At 46.1% G+C, this 20278-nt stretch overlaps 2 protein-coding genes across 2 annotated transcripts in view; one reads left to right on the forward strand and one right to left on the reverse strand.

The window, feature by feature from the left end:
* The window catches only part of MOSMO (modulator of smoothened), a 66511-nt gene extending 62950 nt beyond the window's left edge, over nucleotides 1-3561 (reverse strand). Inside the window, exon 1 of the mRNA XM_036280353.1 lies at nucleotides 3456-3561. Coding sequence (XP_036136246.1) covers nucleotides 3456-3561 — 106 coding nt within the window. The remainder of the gene's footprint in view (nucleotides 1-3455) is intronic.
* A 2777-nt stretch (nucleotides 3562-6338) lies between these two features.
* PDZD9 (PDZ domain containing 9) overlaps nucleotides 6339-20278 on the forward strand; it is a 48042-nt gene continuing 34102 nt past the window's right edge. Inside the window, exons 1-3 of the mRNA XM_036279776.1 lie at nucleotides 6339-6359; nucleotides 9378-9630; nucleotides 11382-11555. Coding sequence (XP_036135669.1) covers nucleotides 6339-6359; nucleotides 9378-9630; nucleotides 11382-11555 — 448 coding nt within the window. The remainder of the gene's footprint in view (nucleotides 6360-9377; nucleotides 9631-11381; nucleotides 11556-20278) is intronic.

Raw genomic sequence — 20278 nt, forward strand, 5'->3', positions numbered from 1 at the left:
GGAAGGGAGAAGGAGAAAGAGAAACATTGATGTGAGAGTGGACCATGTATACGCTGCCTCCTGCACAGCCCCCTGCTGGGAATCAAGCCCCTAACCCGGGCATGTGCCCTGACCTGGCATCTAACCAGCAACCTTTGGTGCACGATGCCAACCAACTGAGCCACACTGGCCAGAGCAACAACACAACACCTAACTTCTATTGAGTACCTACATGTGTCAGGCACTGTTTTAAATGGACTAACACAATTAATCATCATAATGACCCAATGATATGGGTACTATTATTATCCCTATATTATAGAAGAACTGTAAAGAGAGAGGCTAAGTAACTTGCCAAAAGTCACAGAGCTAGAAAGTGATGAAGTCTGGATTTGAATCCTGAAACTCTTCCTTAGCAGTTCACTGCAGTGGTTTTCCAACTACATTCTGCAGAACCTTTTGGACCCAGGAATTCTACTTTTAAAATACATTTTATCCATTTAAAAATCACAGTGAAAACATCACAATCAAAACTTTTATACTGTATGTAATGCACCAAAGGGAACCAACACAACTTTTTGCTGCCAGGTTAAGTCACTTTAGTGCAGGTCCTAGAATAAAGTTAGTCCTGTCACTTCTGACGTCTTCTTTGAACTTCCTGTAAACGTTTCATTGATTTGGAAGGTGTAATTCTGCACTGATTTATTTATTTATTTAAACTCCAGACTAGCTTTGTCTGCTCAGGTAAAAGGAGCATACAGACTCAATTGAACACCAGGTAAAGTTCAGGTGCATCTTATCACAGTGCAAGAGCAAAAGAGTGAATGAAGGCACATATCCCATTCATCTGAAGTTCTGGGGCTTATTGTCTGACATTGTTAAGGTAAGAAATAATGGGTTAGTCACAATTTTGAAAATTTTCCTACTGTTCCTACTATCATCTGTCTAGCTACAGAACATTTAACTGAAGGGTATCCTGAGATGGCAAGGGAAACCGTTAGAAAAAAAAATCACCTCCTTCGCCCCACTTCGGCCACACATCCCCACTGTCACACTGGACCATGTGTCCACAATCTCCTGCCTTTCCACTTTGCTGTATCAATCGCTCCCAGCCAGTTCTTTGATTCTATTGGGTCCACTCTTTCATTAACCATATATTTCCATTAACCATATAATGACTAATCCATTGCTCTTTCCTTTATTCACTTTTATTCTCTATCCAGCTGACAGTCCATTTGCCATCATATAATGATATTCTGACCAATACCCTAAACACCTTTGCTCCACTGTCATTTTGTTCCATGTAGCTAGCAAACCCCAACCCTGAATGAAGCTTTCTATTGACTTTCACTACACACTGGTACAAAGTAGCTGAGCACTCCTAGAGAAGGTCAACAGGCAGATGGGTTACCACACTGTATGTTCACGACCACTGACTTCTATAAGGCTATCATGCTGCTAGACAATCCTACTATATGTCATGGTTGGCATGCTCCTTCTGCAACTAACTATTCACTTACTTCAAACATTTTCTGCCCCTCCCATCTCCACAGCAACTCACAACAGAAGACTTAACCTACTAATCTGAAGGAGCTGTACTTATCCTATCCTTGCTTTCTTGTGAATATAACAGAGGAGCTATACCCTTCCCCAGTGCTTTGAATGCTGCCCTTTTCCATCTTCTAGGGAGTGTTATGGTATTACCTACCTCTTTCTTCCTCCATACAGGTAACGGTTCCCTCTCTCAACTATAGCTTTCCCATGGATTATTTAGTCTCTTTTATACAGTGGAATTCCACCTGGAAGCTCCTTGCAAGGACCTTTCTGCTAAGACATTGAAACCTCTTTGCCCTTAAGTAACTAAAGCTCCAAAGAAAGTGTCATAAAAGGAGTCACTGCATATACAATTAGGATAAAAACAAGTACAGGTCATGAACTGGATGTCACCCATATAACTGTACAAACTAGTAATGCTGACATTGTCAACATTTTCAGAAATAAAGACCACAGCTTCATCAAATTCTAAACCATTGTGATACTTTATATGCTTTACAATTTTTAAAAAATCGACATATAACATTGTGTATGTTTAAGGTGTACAATGTGTTGATTTTACACATTTATCTAGTGCAATAGGATTGCCACCATAGCATTAGCTAACACCTCTGTCACCTCACATAATAATATACACTATGCTTTACAATTAAGAGTGCTACTAAAACTGTATAGGCAAGAAGAGGAGCAGAGTTTTTTAGAGTGTTATATAAAAAATGTTTTCTTTATTGATTTTAGAGAAAGAGGAAGGGAGAGGGAAAGAGATAGAAACATCAATGAAAGAGAACATCGATTGGTCACCTCCTGCATGCCCTCCACTGGGGATCAGGCCCACAACCTGGGCATGTGCCCTGACTGGGAATCTAACCAGTGACCTCTTGGTGCAGGGTCGACGCTCAACCAGTGAGCCACATCCGCCGGGTTAGAGTGTTATTTTAATAACTAGTAAATCTGACAGCATAATTTTATGTTACTAGGTCTAGATGAGAGAGAAAAGGGCGGGAGCAGGAAGCAACAAATGTCCAGCTACAGTCTTTTTAAGAGCTAAAAATACTGCAGGATAAATACAGAACGTAAGTAATAACTGAAGTAGAAGTTTGACAGCATAGTGATACATTTTTATAACAAATTATTCACGGAGGAAGCTTGACATTCCCAACACCCAATACTGCCTTCGCCTGCACCGAACAAGCAGTTAGAAAACTGCGCGGGCGTTGACCTGGATAGCCTTCCTTCAGGAAGATGCACCTCTGTCCAGCCAGCACCCCTGCCCCTGGGCGGACAGCTCCCCGGGTAACAGCAGGCACTGCTACTGCAGCTGAGCTGCTGCCACTCGGGTGTGTTCTTTGATTTTGTAACACTATTAAGATCTCTAAAGCGTTTTGTGATGCGCTGGAATGAAAGATGCTTCATAAAATGAAGTTTATTATTAGTAGGTTTATAGCTCCCGGGCCTAAAATAAAGCCAAATTATAATCACAGAGGCTTCAAAGTGAAATCGGAAGCCACATGCGTCTCCAACGCTGCCAAGTGGGCAGGGGCTGGGCAGGGGCGCGGAGAGGGGGTCCTGCCAGCACTCCCCCCGCCCGCGCGCCCGTGACCCTGCCTCCCTCGCCACCTCCCGCCGCAGCCTCCTCCGGCTCCTCGCGCACAAGCAGCCTCGCTCCGGCCCCAGCCTCCCGCCTGCTTCGCCGGTGCCTCAGTTTCCTCCAAATCGCTTTCTTCCCGTTTCCCAACGGGACCTTTTTTTTTTTTTTTAATCCGAGACGAAGCTGGTCCCCCCGCGACCCCTCAGGTCGGTGGCTGTCTCCCCTCGCCCTGCATCCTGGTCCGGGACCCGCCAGCCCAGGTCTCGCCTCTCGGCCACTTTTCCTCACCGGGCCCCTCCTTCCCCCCGACCCGACCCGCGCGCCCGCCGCTCACCTGCGGACTCCCCGGTGTTGATCCAGTCGGGGTTGGCGATGCTGGCGATGGCGAAGATATCGGCGGCGAGAAAGAGACATCCTGAGATGATGGTCAGTTTATCCATCTCCCCGCCCCGCTCCCCCCACCCCCCGAGCCCCGGGCAGACCGCGGCCTCACGCCTCGCGCCCCATAGGCCGCCGCCGGGGCCCGGAGTCCCCGCGCCGCCGCCTCGAGCGCCCTCGGCCCCGCGCCGCTCGCGCCGCCCGCGCGCTCGGGACCAGCAGCCGCGGCGCGGCCCGCACAGCCGGATCCGCCGCCCGCCCCGGAAGTGCTCGGCGCGCCTGCCCCTCACCCGGAAGCGAAGCCGCGACGTGGATCCCGCCGCGTCCCCGGGACTCCGGTCCTGCCTGGCGCCGGTGCCGGCCTCTTCCCGACCTCCCCGGGCCGCGGGTCTCTCCCGGCAGGCCACGCTTTTGTGCCGGTAATAATAACGTTGCTCTCGTCGTTCGTGACCTTCGGGCATGAGAATGCCCCCAGTCCTTGGCCTGAGACCGGTGGGCGGAGGGGGCCACAGCCCGGCCTCGTCGTCGCCCTCCCGTGCCCGTCAGCTCGGGACTGCCCGGGTCGTCCCGGACCAGCGGCCCCTGCCGAGCGCCTGGCGCCGCAGCGCGTGGGAGACCAGGTCTCGCTCGTTTGAAGCTGACGTCCTACTGGGGAAGAGACAGACACGTTAAAACCTTGTCTTTAAAGATACTTCCAGGTGTTGATCTGTGAGTTGAGTTGGGCTCGTCCAGATGCAGGGGACACAGACCGCCGCGGTCCTGAAGCCCTGACCTAGGACGATCTGGGCAGGACCTCTCGGGACAGACGGACACGCAGGTGCACCGGGCGCCGGGGAGCGCGAGGAAGACGTCGGCTGTCCTGGGGCCGCGGAGGGGCCGGCGGCTGGGAGCCGTGCGTGACAGCCAGAGGTGCGCAGAGGACGGATGTGGCGCTTGGGAGTCATGATGAAGACTGGATTTTATTCTAAGTGCAACGGGAAGGCACTGGAAGGTTTTCAGCAGGGGGGTGAGAAGATTTTATTTAGTCTGTAGGTAGTGTAGACTATCGAGGGGAAGGGCAAGAATGAAAGCAGGGATATCAGTGAGTAGACCCAGTAGTCCAGGAGAGAGAAATGTTGCTTTGGCTGGGTGAGGGTAGTGAAGGTGGAAAAAAATGGACAATTTGGATGTTTTGTAGGTAGAGGGAACCAAGGGACTAGCTGATAATGAGGTGGAAAGAGAGGACTCAGGAATGACCCCTAAATTTTTGGCCTGAGTAACCAGGGTTTGGTGATACTTGTTACTACTTGGGGCCCAAAGAGAGGCTTAGGTTGGATGGATAACCAGAACAACAACAAAAGACGACATTGGCATAATTTGTTAGCAATACAGGCGGTCTATCATTCTATAGTTTTGCGATCTAGTGGAGGTTTCCTTTTCTTTCATGGCTCATGGACCAAATCACCATGAACCCTGACTTTGGATCCAGCTCTTTCTTCCCAGATGGTCTCCATTACAGCACCCAGATGAGACCCTTTCTCCTGAATGCCACCTAGCTTATCTCTGGAAAGTCCTAGAAGAGTGACATTTGTCTCTGTTTTTGGAATGCCTACATGTCCACAAAACTCAGCACATTTAAAATTCCACCAAATCCAACAACCTTGCTTAAATGCACAGAGTTATCAGTGTTACCACATAGACTGAGTAAGGAGTGATTTGATTCCTAGTCTACAGAAACATCTGTTCAGCTCTGGTAGGTGCGGTTCAGTGGTTAGAGCGTCAGCCCCAGTACCCAGCGCTCCCCGGGATGTTTTTCTCTCCCCCTCCCTCCCTCCCACTCTTAAAAAAAAAAAAAAAAAATCAATGGGAAAACTATCCTCAGGTGAGGATTAACAGACCAACAAAAAATAGAGACATTCCTGTTCAAACATTAGTCTCTTAAGGGGAAGGATTTTAAAAAAATTATACCATTTATTTTTCCACTGCCACAGAAATGGGCACAAGCTAACATATATTCCAGGAATTCAGATACACATACCACTTTATTTTTAAGTACTAGAGAAGTTTGATGGAATCATATTCTTGGCTTATTGTCTGGTGTTTCTGTTGCCCATTAATAGAAGAAACTCCAACTAACAGTTCTGAATTCTCAAATAATGTCCACTGATGTTCACCACTGGGAAGTTGATGAGAATCCCAGGGTGAAATTTTGGAACAGTTTGCCTATTCAAACTCCAACTGAGTGGAATGATAATGACTTTATTCTTGTGTTTAAAACAATACAAGTATAAATTCTTCCCGCCCGACACGACTCAAGCTCTCCTGCCTCTGCCTCTCCACAAAAAGTTCTGGATTTAAGATTAAAGTGTAAAGACTAGTATGGAGCTTAAAAATTTTAAACATTTTTTTTTTTACCAGATAAATGGCTTTAGGTCACTAGAGACAGTGGGGTGGGGCACAGTGGCAGGGGCAGGGACCAAATACTGTATTGACAGATTTCCCATTAGTCCTATTTTCAGCCCCACATCTCTCTTGCCTCCCAGTACCTGGTGTTTCAAAGTCCTAAGTGTCTCTGAGATTGATGGGCAGATCGGTTCCATTCTGTATGTCATAGCCTAGATTTTAGTTGAGGCAAATCATAGGGGTTAGGGAGAGGTGGTATGACAGAGTAAAAAGAATACAGAACTATATTCTAGTCCCACCCCTGCTACTGACTTGAACTTGGGAAAGCCATGTCACCTCTCTGGGTCTCTTTCCTCCATCTGACCTACAAGAGTCAGGCACTCTGCTTCAGTGATAGAACCTTATCTTCCTCTTACCCCTAAGCAAAGCAGCTGGGACTTTTCAGGGAGGATGAACCATGAGGCTCCTTAAGCAGAAAGTACTTGGGGACCCAGAAGAACATAGAAGGCCCCAGGAGAGAGTTGTGCTAGCAGCCTGAAGTCATGAATAGCCATTCTGTCCTGTTAAAAGGCTGTGAACATACATGCTTTATCATGATGGATAGTAGGCCTGGGCCCAGCAGAAGCTGAATCCAGATGGTACCTGTGAGAAAGCTGCGGAGGGGACTGTGCAATCACTCTTCTCTTTAAGACAGCGGTTCTCAACCTATGGGTCGCGACCCGTTTGGGGGTCGAACGACCCTTTCACAGGGGTCACCTAAGACATAACAGTAGCAAAATTACAGTTATGAAGTAGCAACAAAAATAATTTTATGGTTAGGGGTCACCACAACATGAAGAACTGTATTAAAGGGCCGCAGCATTAGGAAGATCAAGAACCACTGCTTAAGGAGTCTCTGGCCTGACAGGCTGAAGAACATACTGCCTCCCTGAGGTTGAAGTTGACCATGCGGGCCAAGGGTGTGCTGGATATACCACACCTGTGCACCTAGGGTTTCCTGGATTAAAAACAAAAGAGCCTCGTCCAGAAGTTAACAGTGTGTGCCTTGGGCTCAAGGCTCTCCTGGTCACACCGATTGGCTTTCATTAGAGCCAATTCTGAAATAAGACATGATCGATTCATGTGCACGAAGTTTCTTAGGGAGTGTTCTGGGATCAACTCCTGTGGGGGAAGGAAGGGAAGCAAGCAGGATTGAGCGGGGGAAGCAGTCGCAATGGTGCAGTCACATGGCACTCTGGCAGGCCCCTTGGGGAGCTCTGAAGCTGGATGGCTATTTGGGGTTGTTAGCTGGGGTAGAGGGGCCAAGCCTTTGTATGTCTGCATGGACCAGTCACTGGGTGCTAGCTACCCCAGGAATGGGGCATGACCTTGGGTAAGGTGGCTCCCAGCCAAGGACAATTCCTTGAGAGGGCTGGCAGCTGAGATTGCCAACCTACCTACTACCATCCCAGAGGCTGGAGAAGAGGTGCTTCAGCCCTGAAGGGACTAGGTGACACACTAGCATTTGCAACAGTGCACCCACAGTGCTACACTTCTTTTCAGTTCCTACCGCAGCACCTCTATGACCCTGGTGGGTGTCCTTTCCTATAGGAACTGACAAGGAAGGTGAGTGGAACACACTGGAGCTCCCACTGCTGCTGCAGCTCACCTCATGCAGGACTGACACTGATGTTCCTTCCCCTCTCCTTTCACCCTTGATTGCTCAGACCCTCTGCCAGCGCTCCTGATGGCCTAGGTGGCTTACGTGGTGGGGGGCCTAGGCCATCCCTGAGGAGTTTGAGCCCCTGCTTGTACTTCTCAGGCTGTGGCTGCTGTATTGGTCCACTTACTGTCAAAATAGGGCAAGGGAGTACATAGAGACACCCACGTGGATTGTGTGGGTGCCGAACCATTCACTTTATTACCGGTGAAGAATTAACCATCCGAATGCTTCCCTGTCTACTGTGCATGGGGTCCTCATTGTTATTGGGCAGTCAGTCACCCAGCTCCCAAATCCCATGGTGGCAGCTACTCTTTCAGACCACCCCAACTGCTGGTGCAGGTGGGTTCTCGGAAACACACTGACTTGCAGGGAGTTTACTGGGAACTGTGCTTGGGACCCACACCTGTGCGAGGAGAACAGGAAGAGGGCTGGGCAGAAAGAAAAGTCATGTTACATTGCAGGCACAGGTGGACCTCGGGGCACTCTGAAGCTGAGGTGGCCCTCCAGAGTTGTTTGAGTTGGGCGGAGAGGGCAAGTGTTTACCCTGCACTGACCAGACACTGGTTGCTGGCTGATCTGGGAAGGTAAGAACTTGGGCCAGAAGCTCTCTTTGTTCGGTTAGCAGCAGTGGGGAGGTGGGGGGGGGGGGTCCTTCAGTCCTGAAGGGGGATCTGGACAGCACAGCATCCATGACAGTTTGTATTGGGTAATTCCAACAATGTGATCTTGGTATCCCCTTGGAAGCCTTTTCAGCCTGGTTTGGAGGAGAAAGGTGGAGCCCCTGTGCCCCACCGGGAGGTGCTCCCCTCGGAACCTTAAATGCTGCCGTGCCTCCTTCCCACCAATGCTCACCATTCCCCTACTGATAGGAAAATGGAGAGAACCGGTGTGTTTTGTGGTAGAATTAATCTGGCATCTGGACAGATGTTTGCCAGGTGGGTTGGAGGAGGAAACAGGCTGTCCATCACAAGAAACCACCTGCAGGAGACTTCTAGAGGTTGGGAGTAGTGAGGAACTGGACGACTGTTCACTTCCATTTGTACCAGCCTTTGCAACACAGAACTTATCCAACAAGAAATCGGCCCTGGTTATTGTCTGGGTAGAGCCACAGAAACAGCTGAATGAGCTGGAGCTGCCCGGGTTTGGCTGTTTCTGCACAGTGCCTGACACCTTGCCAGGAGCTCCATCACACTGTTGAAGGCAGGCGTGCAAGATGCTCCCCTCTGTCTGGTCAAGGTGGGGAGAGCAACAGGAGTTACCTCATTCTATTGTTTTCTCTTTCTTCTAGAATTTAGTTTTAATCATTTATATCTTCCCAAAGCTGCCCACTCCATCTGTTTTTTAAATTTCAGTTCCAAGAGGTAGTAGAGCCCTTGTTTGTCCTGCTGGTTGTTGTGTCCCCAGCGCCAGCAGAAACTAGAGCAGGCTTCTGGAAGGAGTGAACCTCTGTGGGAGGGAGGGTTCTTTTGGCAAAATAGAAAGAATTAATTCCTCTCCAAACCGTGACTCATTGGCTTTTTCTCATTCAAAATATCCATGAAAAAAGTGCAGTTGGAATTGTTGATGTGACCGTATTTAAAAATGCCATTATTGGGAGGCAGAAGGAATCTGTGCTTGCTGGGTCGATGGCCCTCTGTGAACATTGACATCCTTGAGACCCTCCCGAGCGTCCTCCACCTGTCCCCTTGTCTGTGGCTTCCAGGAAGGGGGGCGAACCCACTGTGAGCGGCACTGTGCTAATCCCTGCAGGAGTATTATTTTTCTCCACCAAAATGTCCACACTCCCTTTTCCAGGGTCCACTGAGGCCTCGTGGTGACAGCGCCGCTGTCCACCTTCGGGGCGCTGTGGTCCCGCGGCCCTGGGAGCCAGCCGAGGAGCCGGTGTGCGGGTCCGCCGCGTCGGAGCACGTGCAGCACGCCGGCTCCCGCTCCCCCAGCGTTCGAGGCCGTTGGGAGTTGGACCGACTTGGGCTCCCGCTCCGGCTCCTGACGGCCCTCCTGCTGGCCTGCCCTCCTGGGGCCATGGAGGACGTCTCTCAAAGCAGAGGTGACGCGAGCAGGGAGAGGGTTGACCAGATCTTCCTCCCTTTCCTCCCCTGTAAGATGGGACCGCCGGCTTCTTGGCTTCTCGCCATCTTTGTTTACCAGACTATGTTTACACACAGAGCCCCCCCGCAGAGTACGAGTCTGTGAGTTTTGACAATCGCATACCCACGTGTAACCACCAGGCAGCCGAAAGGCTGCGCCTGGTGCCCCTCCTTTCCCCCACTCCAGCTCCTGGTCTGTTTCTGTGTAGCTTTGCCCTTTCCACGGAGCATGTCATGAACGCGGGGTCATACAGCACGGTGTCCTTTGAGTCTGGCTGCTGTCACGAGCTCTTCTGCCCTTTGAGACAGGAGAGTGTATCACAAGCGCACGGATGTGCAAGCTGAAGTGGGCGGTCACGTCCTGCCTGAGAGGCCACGTCTCTGTGTGCTCAGGAACCAGGCTCCAGGAGGGGACAGCCCGCTCAAGGTCCTCCTCCCCCATCTTGAAGTCTTTGAAGTGGGTACTCCTTGACCCTAGGTTGCTGTGTTTTGTGGAAAGATTGGAGATGGGCAAGGACACCTGCTTGGCAGAAACACCTGAACCCTGCCAGCCCCCCCACAGTTGGGGTGGGGGAAAGAGGGAAGCCCCTTCCTCAGTAGTGGGAGGTCTCCCGGCTCCCCAAACACCAGTCACATGAGTTTGGCAAAGGCTTGGTGAGGAGCAGTGTGTCACTTGTCCTTAAGGAAAAGTGGGGTGTGTGTGTGTGTGAAATGCTGGAAAAGTGTGCAGAAAACAAATTTCACCAGAAGCTCCTGTGCACTGAAGTTGAGTCTCCCCAAAGCTTCCTCTTGGGAAGAATAACTTGTTTTAATTCATTCTGCAGTCTTTGAAACTTTTCTTGTGAGGCTGAGTTCTGTAGAAAACATATTTCAACACCTCCCACCACCCACTGCCCAGGTTCTCCTTGCAAATGCTGGTTTCCCACTGTGCCTTTCCACTGTCATTGCTGTAGCATGCTTGGGTCATTGCAGTGATCCCATTTCCTACGTCCACTCTGGTGCCCATAATCCATGCTCCACAGCAGAGGGTTCTTCTTAAAAAACAAAAAAAGAAATGCAATGCTTACTATGTCCTGCGTAGATCACTTCAGCTCCCCCAGTTAGGTAACCAACCCTGCGGGCGGCAGGTGCTCTGCCCGTGCTCCTCTGGCCTGCCCTACTCTGTGCTCTTTCCTGTCCCCAAACTTTGATCCAGTTTGCTCCCTTCCACCTCCTTTGCCTAAATACTCCGTTAATCCTTTCAATCTCAATTCAAATTTCACCTCCTCTGTGAAGCCTGGCCTGCCTTCCCACGGGAGACCTTGACCTACTGGGGCACTGTCCACACTTTTCCTTCACAGCATCTGTTACGGCTGTTTGTTATTCATCACCTGTTTACATGACTAATGGATCTGTGTCCTCCACTAGATGGGAAGATCCATGAGGACAAGACACACTTCAGAGTCAATCAATATTTGTTAAGTGAATGGATAGTAACTCATGTTAATTAAACATTCACAATGTGCTAAGCACTGTGCAAAAGCTTTCATTGTCTTATTTAATTCTCTTTACAACCCTCTGAGGTGGACACTTTTATTATCCTTACTTTACTGAAGAGGAAACTGAGGAATGGAGAGGTTAACGGCCCCAGCGGTCTGCTTTAGAGCCCCGGTGACAACTGTCAGCTGCTGTCTGGGTGAAGGTCTAAAACACATTTCCCTCTTTTTATCAGAAAGCGGCTTCACGGTCAAGTCATCAGTGCACAACTTGAGCAAAACTCAGCAGACCCAACTCACTGTGGGCAGCCTGGGATTAGGCCTGATCATCATCCAGCATGGGCCCTACCTCCAGATCACTCACCTCCTCAAGAAAGGGGCTGCAGCCAGGGATGGAATGCTCCAGCCAGGTGCCTGGATCCCCGTGCCTCCCATCCACCCACTCCGGCCTCTCTCCCACCTGCCTTCAGGGAGGCTCAGGTTGTTAGGTTTCAGCATAACCATGATGATAATGATGACATTGTCTGAAAGCTTTCTATAGGCCAGCCAGTTGCTCTCACTTATATAACTCTCCCTATTGGGTGTTATGTATTCATTGAATTCTTACAATAACTCTCTAGGTAGGAACTATTATCACCCCCCTTTGATAGGTGAGGAAACTGAGGCTCAGTGAGTTCCTGGTGCTGTGGAATATGAACTCAGGCACAGTGTCACTCAGAGCTCGTAGCTCCCTGTGGTAAACATTTCTTCTCTAGTGGGCAGCATTAATCAACACTTAGATGCATGACCTCATCCTAACCTCCAGACAGACCCTGAGGAAGACTCTGCATTTAATGACCTTGTACCTCTGGCCAGCGTGGCTTGGTTGAAGCATCGTCCTATACACTGAAATGGTGCTGGTCAGGTCACATGCCTAGGTTGTGGGTTTCAATCCACAGTGGGGGCACATATGGGAGGCAACCAATTGATGTTTCTCCCTTACATTCATGTTCCCCCCCCCCCCCCAGTTTCTGATTCAATTGGGGGCTGGGGACAGGGAAGTTTATGGTTTAAAAGCTCCTCCAGTGCCCTGGCCGGTTTGGCTCAGCGGTTAGAGCGTCGGCCCGTGGACTGGAGAGTCCCAGGTTCGGAGTCCTCTAAGGGCACGTCCTTCGGTTGCAGTTTATCTCCGGCCCCAGTGGGGGTCGTGTGGGTGGGTGTCAATATTTCTCTCTCTCTCTCTTCCTCCCTCCCTCCCTCCTGCTCTATCTGAAGATAAATGCAAAAATGTCCTCAGGTGAGGATAAAAAAAAAGCTCCTGGGGTGACTCTTATTGCAGCTCAGGTTAGAAGCAGTGGATAAAGGAGAAAGTAGATAAACAATCCTATTATGAAACAGTTAACTTTGCCTTAAAATCCAAAACATTTTCTCCACGCGTCACCACTTGGGGCTGGGGAACAAACCGCCAGAGACTTCTGGACTTTCCAAGCCAAAGGAAGTCCAGGACAAACCCATGGGCTCTGCTGGCTCCCCACGGCTCCTCTGGGGTCAGGTGACAGCTGCTGGTTGATAACCAGAGTGTTCACTCCCTGGAGTGGGCTAGGAGTATTTTCATGCTCACGAAACAGAAGCTCATATTGGGGCTGCAGTTAGTGGGCTCCTTGAAGTCAGAGGCAGTCTGGAATTCATCTTTGAAATCCAGGACTTACCTATGGTACTGGCATATGTATTATGTCTGTGCTTAATAAATGAATAATAATTGAGTATTTGTTCTAGGTTGTGTGAAGTGTTTCTACATTATCTAATTAAATCTTTGTAACACTGCTGGAGAGTAGATAATAAAAGATAGAGGTTTAGAGAGATGAAGAAACTTAATACACAGAGCTGAGCGGTTAGGGCTGGGACTTGAACCATGTCTGCCTAGAAAGCCCTACCTTTGACTGGAAATAAGATTTTAATACAGAAGGAGTCCAGAGTCCCAGTTCTCTTTATGGCAAGTCAGCCACTTGTCCTCAGGGTCTAGGCTTCAACAACTGTAGTTTTTCCTTTTGACAATGATTGACATTTTTAGAGGTGATAGTCCTAGAAACCTCCTATTTCTTTGACCCCATGACTTTCCAGACCCATTCCCATCCATGTGCTTTACATTTATGTGCTTGCTTTCCTAGTTTAGTTTAGTGTTAGCTTACTCTGGCTAAACTTTAAATTCCTTTTGGCCAGTATAGCTTTCACAGACTGATACCCAAAGTCTTAAATTGAATACGTAGCCTTTAAGGTAGACACAAGTCAAGTATGGCTACTGTTCTTACCAGGCCACATTTATTAGCATTCCCCAGACTGCTGTGTGCAAGCACGAGCTAGGCACTGGGGTGCAGTGGTGAGCCTGCCAGATGTGGTCTCACACAAGGAGCTCACGACACTTACGCCTTGTGGGAGAGAGGGAGAAAAACTAATAAATCTAATTTTTAGTAGTGGCTTTGATATTGGGCAAAGTGGGCCTCCCCCTCCCCCGCTGAGGGCTGGGGGCTGAGTCCTTAAGCTTGCAGTGGCCACGCCCATTCTGGCCAACCAACTCTGTCCCCAGGTGTGATTGACAGCAAATACCTCACTAGTGCCCCCAACTTTACAGGGCATGTGTCCATCACCCCTCTGTTAGAAGCTGGGGAGTATAAAGTTGTAGCTTCCTGGTGAAGCTGCCCAAATGACATGCCTATGCTATCTGGCCTTCCCTTTGCTCCTTTCCTATTATTAATAATTAGCTAATTACAACGGCATCAGCTTGGCTGCTGCAAAGTTGATTTAATATAGGTAATTGAAATAAAGCTTATATGATGTGGATCTTACCACATATAAAAACAGAAAAAAATGTGTAATGAGGTTGGTATTTATAAATACCAGGGTGGTGTTTCTTTATGAGGGGCAGTGTTAATGTCCACTGTCACAGTAATCACTTAATACAATGACATGTTTGGTTTACAGCCAGGATGGTCAGGGAATCAAGTTGCTTATTTTGTGCCCTCTTGATAAAGGTCTCCGTGTAACAACACAACTCAGTGGAATGCCAAGCCATAGCTTTCAGCTGTAAACTTTTTTTAACATTAGCAAGTGAGCTCATCTGGTGAGTTTTTGCCATTGTAATTAACCTCACTTGGGCCTCGTAATCAGCAGGCAGCTGGGAGAAAGAAGCCTTGCTTCATTCTTAAGTTAACTTTGTTGATTTTACTTCCAGTTATATATTTTTAAATGAATTCTTATTCTAGATCAGTTTATTTTGACTTGATTTTACTATAAAAATCAAGCAGATACTGCATCAAGATAATGTTGATCCAGTTAGAAGAGGGTATAGTTGGCCCTGCTGGTGTGGCTCAGTGATTGAGCATTGTCCTATGCACCAAGGTCACCGGTTCAATTCCTGGTCAGGGCACAAGCCGAAGTTGTGGCTCAAGTCCCAGCAGGGAGCGTGCAGGAGGCAGCTGGTTGATGTTGATGTTTCTCTGTCATCGATGTTTCTATTTCTCTCTCCCTCTCCCTTTCTTTCTCTCTAAAACCAATAAAAAGCATATTTTAAAAAAGCAGAGGGTATAATTGATGTACTTTGTAAATCATAACATTCATATAAAAATCCTACCCACTTTATGTAAAGATTTTGGTTGAATATTAGCTAGTAAATTTCTCTCTTCTTAAATATCAGTTAGTTGGTTTATTTTTTAAAACTTTATTTCTGTTATTGGAGAAATTGGGGTGTCCTCTTCCTCACTGGGTGCTGGGGGTAGGGTCTTTATGATACCTCGAGAAAAAGAATTTTCTGAGACTTGCACAGAAGAATTAGTGATTTTTATTTGTGTGGAATTTCATCCCTGGGTTTCCAAAGTCCCATTTCTCTCAGTCCAGTCATAGAAGAAGTGTATAGCTAGGGTTATAGGAGAGCTAGAAGCAAAGCCAGTGTCCAGAGTGTCCATTCCATGTTGCAACTGGGTCCAGTTCAACATCAGGCTAGTTGCAGTCCATCAGTCCATTGTGTGTGGGGGGCCATGGGCCATGTGGCAAAGGCAGGAGAATGCGCCCTGAACAACAAGAGTCCCAAGAACATCAGAAGAACCAAGAGAAGCCAAGAGAGCAAATTTCTTTGTTTAGGGGATTAAATATCTCACATTTCATGCATTTACAGTGGCCTCATTCATTCTGGTCAATGACCCATTTCCAGGTGTGACTGACAATAGCACCTTCCCTATGTCACCCCAACTTTACTGGGCATGCATGTATTCTCCTTCCTGTTCATCCTTATTCCCCTAGCAATTTGCAGGGAATAGGCTGGTGGCTCCCAGGGGTGTTGAACTGCAGCTTCCTGGCAAAGCTGCCCAAATGACATGCCTATAATATTTGGCCTTCCCTTTGTTCAAGTTAATTGCAACAGTATCATTTTCATTGTTGACATTATAATAGATGTCCCATTTCCCCAACATTTGCCCATCTCACCCACTCCCCACCCCCTCTTTCCTCTGGCTATCACTTTACTACAGTCTGTGTCTGTGGGTTATGCATATATGTTTTTTGGCTAATCTCTTCACCTTCTTTCATCCAGTACTCCATCCCCCTCCCCTCTGACCTCTATCAGTCTGTTCCCTATATTCATGCCTCTGGTTCTATTTCATTCATCAGTTTATTTTGTTCATTAGAATTCACATATAAGTGAGATCATATAGTATTTGTTTTTGTCTGGCTTATTTCACATAACATGATAATCTCCGAGTCCATCCATGCTGTTGCAAAAGGTATGATTTCCTTCTTTTTTGTGACTGAGTAGCATTCCATTGTGTAAATGTATCACAGCTCTTTTATCCACTCATGTACTGGTCACTTGGGCTGTTTCCAGATCTTGGCTATTATAAATAATGCTGCTATAAACATAGGGGTGCATATATTCTTTCAAATTGGTGTTTTGTGGTTCTTAGGATATATTCCCAGAAGTGGGATTACTGAGTCAAAAGGAAGTTCCATTTATAATAAAAAATAAAACCTTACCCAAGGATATGTCTTTATTGATTTGTGAGAGAGAGGAAGGGAGAGGGAGTAAGGGAGAGAGAGAAGGGGGGGGGGAGACATTAATGTGAGAGAGAAATATCATGCCTTCAGCATACATCCCAACTAGGATTGAATCTGCAACTTGGGTATGTGCCCTGACCAGGAATCAAACCTGTGACTTTCCATGTATAGGATGATGCTCCAACCAACTGAGCCACACTGGCCAGGGCCATTTGAAATTTTTTGAGGAAATGATACTGTTTTCCATAGTGTTTGCACCAGTCTGCATTCCCACCAGCAGTACACTAGGATTTCCTTTTCCCCACACCCTCACCAGCACTTGTTTGTTGATTTATTGATGGCAGCTATTCTGGCAGGTGTCAGGTGATAACTCATTGTGCTGTTAATTTGCATCTCTCTGATGATTAATGACATTGAGCATTTCTTCATGTCTATTGGCCATCTGTATTTCTTCTTTGGAGAAGTTATTTATTCAGGTCTTATTCTAATAGTTCATTGTGGGTGTGTAAAAGTGCCACCAATTTCTAAATATGAATGTTATATCCTGCAGCTTTTCTGAATTCATTTGTTATATCTAGTAGTTTTTTTGGTGGAGTCTTTGGGGTTTTCTATGTACAATACTATGTTATCCGCGAATAATGACAGTTTTACTTACTCCTTTCTAATTTGGATGCCTTTTATTTCTTCTTCTTGTCTGATTGCTGTGGCTAAGACTTCCGGAACTATGTTGAATATGAGTGGTGAAAGCAGACATCCCTGGCTTGTTCCTGATCTTAGGAGAAATACTCTTAGTTTTTACCCATTGAATATGATGTTTGCTGTAAGTTTTTCATATATGGCCTTTATTATGTTGAGGTATGAGCCCTTTGTTCCCATTTTGCTGAGAAGTTTTATCATATATGGGTGCTGGCTTTTATCAAATGCTTTTCTGCCTCTATTGATATGGTCCTGTGATAGTTATCTTTCATTTTGTTTATGTGATGTATCACATTTATTTATTTGTGGATATTGTACCAACCTTGCATTTCCAGAATAAGTCCCACTTGATTATGGTGTATGATCTCTTTAATGTGATGCTGGATCCAGTTTGTTAATATTTTGTTGAGAATTTTAGCATCTATGTTTGTTTGGCGTATTCACCTACAATTTTCTTTCTTAGTAGAGTCTTTATCTGGTTTCAGAATTAGAATAATGATGACCTCATAAAATGGGAAGTCTTCCCTTCTCTTAAATATTTTGGAATAATTGAGGAGGATAGGTGTTAGTTCTTCTTGGAATGTTTGGTAAAATTTGCCTGTGAAGCTATTCAGTCCAGGACTTTTGTTTTCTGGGATTTTAAAATTTTTTTAAAAAAACATTTTTTTCTTTATTTATTTTAAAGAGAGGAAGGAGAGGGAGAGAGAGATAGAAACATGGATGAGAGAGAACATCGATTGGCTGCCTCTTGTATGCTGTCCACTGGGGAATTAGCCTATAACCTGGGCATGTGCCCTGACCAAGAATCAAACCAGTGACCTCTTGGTGCATGGGTCAATGCTCAACCACTGAGCCCTACTGGCCAGGCTCTGGGATTTTTTAAAATTACTGCTTCAGTCCAGCCAGTGTGGCTTAGTGGTTGAGCATTGACCTATATGCACCAAGAGGTCACTGGTTTGATTCCTGGTCAGGGAACATCCCCAGTAGGGGGCATGCAGGAGGTGGCCAATCGATGTTCTCTCTAATGGATGTTTCTATCTCTCTCTCCCTCTCATTCCCTCTCTCTGTGAAATCAATGAAGGAAAAAAAAAATATTGCTTCAATTTTGGAAGATTGTATGTTTCTAAGAAATTGTCCATTTTGCCCAGGTTGTTCAATTTGTTGGCATATAGTTACTCATGGTATTTTCTTACAATCCTTTGTATTTCTGTGATGTCAGTGGTTACTTCTCCTCTTTTATTTATGATTATATTTATTTGGGTCCTTCATTTATTTTTCTTGATGAATCTGGGTAAAGGTTCATCAAGCTTGTCTATCTTTTTTATTTTTTTTTTATTTTTATTATTATTATTTTTTTAATTTAATTTATTTATTTATTTATTTTTTTGTTACAGATATTTTACCTTTTTACCCCATTGGCACCCCCCACCCCACCCCCCCTCCCCCCTGTCCCCGGCTTAGTTGTCCATGTCCATTGGTCATGCATACATGCATATAAGTTCTGTGGTTTATCTCTTCCCACCCCCCCACCCCCCATCCCCTCTTCTGAGGGATGTCAGTCTGTGCCCTACTTCCATGTGTCTGGGTCTACTGTATTCCTCAGACTGTTATGTTCATTATATTCCGTATATAAGTGAGATCATGTGGTATTTGTCTTTTTCTGCTTGGCTTCTTTCACTTAGGATAATACTTTCCAGGTCCCTCCATGTCGTCTCAAAGGATAAGAGATCTTTCTTTCTTACCGCTGCATAGTACTCCATTGTGTATATGTACCACAGCTTTTTGATCCATTCGTCTACTGGTGGACACTTGGGCTGTTTCCAGATCTTAGCTATTGTAAATAGTGCTGCTATGAACATGGGGGTACATATATTCTTCCTGATTGGTGTTTCAGGCTTCTTAGGGTATATTCCCAGCAGTGGGATCACTGGGTCGAATGGAAGTTCAATTTTTAATTTTTTGAGGTAGCACCATATTGTTTTCCATAGCGGCTGCACCAGTCTGCATTCCCACCAGCAGTGTATTAGAGTCCCCTTTTCTCCACACCCTCGCCAACACTTGTTGTTTGATGATTTGTTGATGGCGGCCATTCTGACAGGTGTGAGGTGATACCTCATAGGTGTTTTAATTTGCATCTCTCTGATGATTAGTGATGTTGAGCATTTCTTCATATGTCTCTTGGCCATTTGTATGTCCTGTTTGGAGAGGTGTCTATTCAGCTCCTCTGCCCATTTTTTAATTGGGTTCTTTGTCTTCCTTTTGTGGAGTTGTATGAGCACTCTGTATATACTGGAAATTAACCCCTTATCTGATACATCGTTGGCAATGATGTTCTCCCATACAGTGGATTGCCTTTCCATTTTGATGATTGTTTCTTTTGCTGTGCAGAAGCTTTTTAGTTTGATGTAGTCCCATGTGTTCATTTTCTCCTTTATTTCTGTTGCCTTAGGTGATGTATCAGTGAAAATTCTGCTCCGTATGATGTCCAAAATTTTGTTGCCTACATTTTCTTCTAGAATTTTTATGGATTCACGGGTCACATTTAAGTCTTTTATCCATTTCGAATTTATTTTTGTGTATGGTGTAAGTTGATGGTCTAGTTTCATTTTTTTGCATGTAGCTGTCCAATTTTCCCAACACCATTTATTAAAGAGGCTGTCTTTGCTCCACTGTATGCTCTTGCCACCTTTGTCAAATATTAATTGAGCGTATTGCCTTGGGTCCATTTCTGGGTTTTCAGTTCTGTTCCACTGGTCTATATGCCTGTTCTTGTGCCAGTACCAGGCTGTTTTGGTTACAGTCGCTTTGTAGTATAACCTGATATCTGGTATTGTGATCCCTCCAACTTTGTTCTTCTTTTTCAAGATTGCTGTGGCTATTCGGGGTCTTTTTTGGTTCCATATGAACTTTTGAAGTATTTGTTCTAGTTCTATGAAATATGTCGTTGGTATTTTGATGGGGATTGCGTTGAATCTATAGATTGCTTTGGGTAGTATGGACATTTTAATTATGTTAATTCTTCCAATCCATGAACAGGGTATGTGCTTCCACTTTTTTATATCTTCCTCTATTTCTTTTTTCAATGACCTGTAGTTTTCTGCAAATAGGTCCTTTACTTCTTTGGTTAAGTTTATTCCTAGGTATCGTAATTTTTTTGGAGCGATGGTAAATGGGATTGTTTTTTCAGTTTCTCTTTCAGTGAGTTCATCATTGATGTACAAGAATGCCGTCGATTTCTTGACGTTAATTTTGTATCCTGCTACTTTGCCAAACTCATTTATTAAGTCTAATAGATTTTTGATGGAGTCTTTAGGGTTTTCTATGTACAATATCATGTCATCTGCAAATAATGACAGTTTCACTTCCTCCTTTCCAATTTGGATCCCTTTTATTTTTTCTTCATGTCTGATTGCTG

The sequence above is a fragment of the Molossus molossus genome, unplaced genomic scaffold (assembly GCF_014108415.1).
Source record: "Molossus molossus isolate mMolMol1 unplaced genomic scaffold, mMolMol1.p scaffold_m16_p_3, whole genome shotgun sequence".
NCBI classification, from domain to species: Eukaryota; Metazoa; Chordata; class Mammalia; order Chiroptera; family Molossidae; genus Molossus; species Molossus molossus.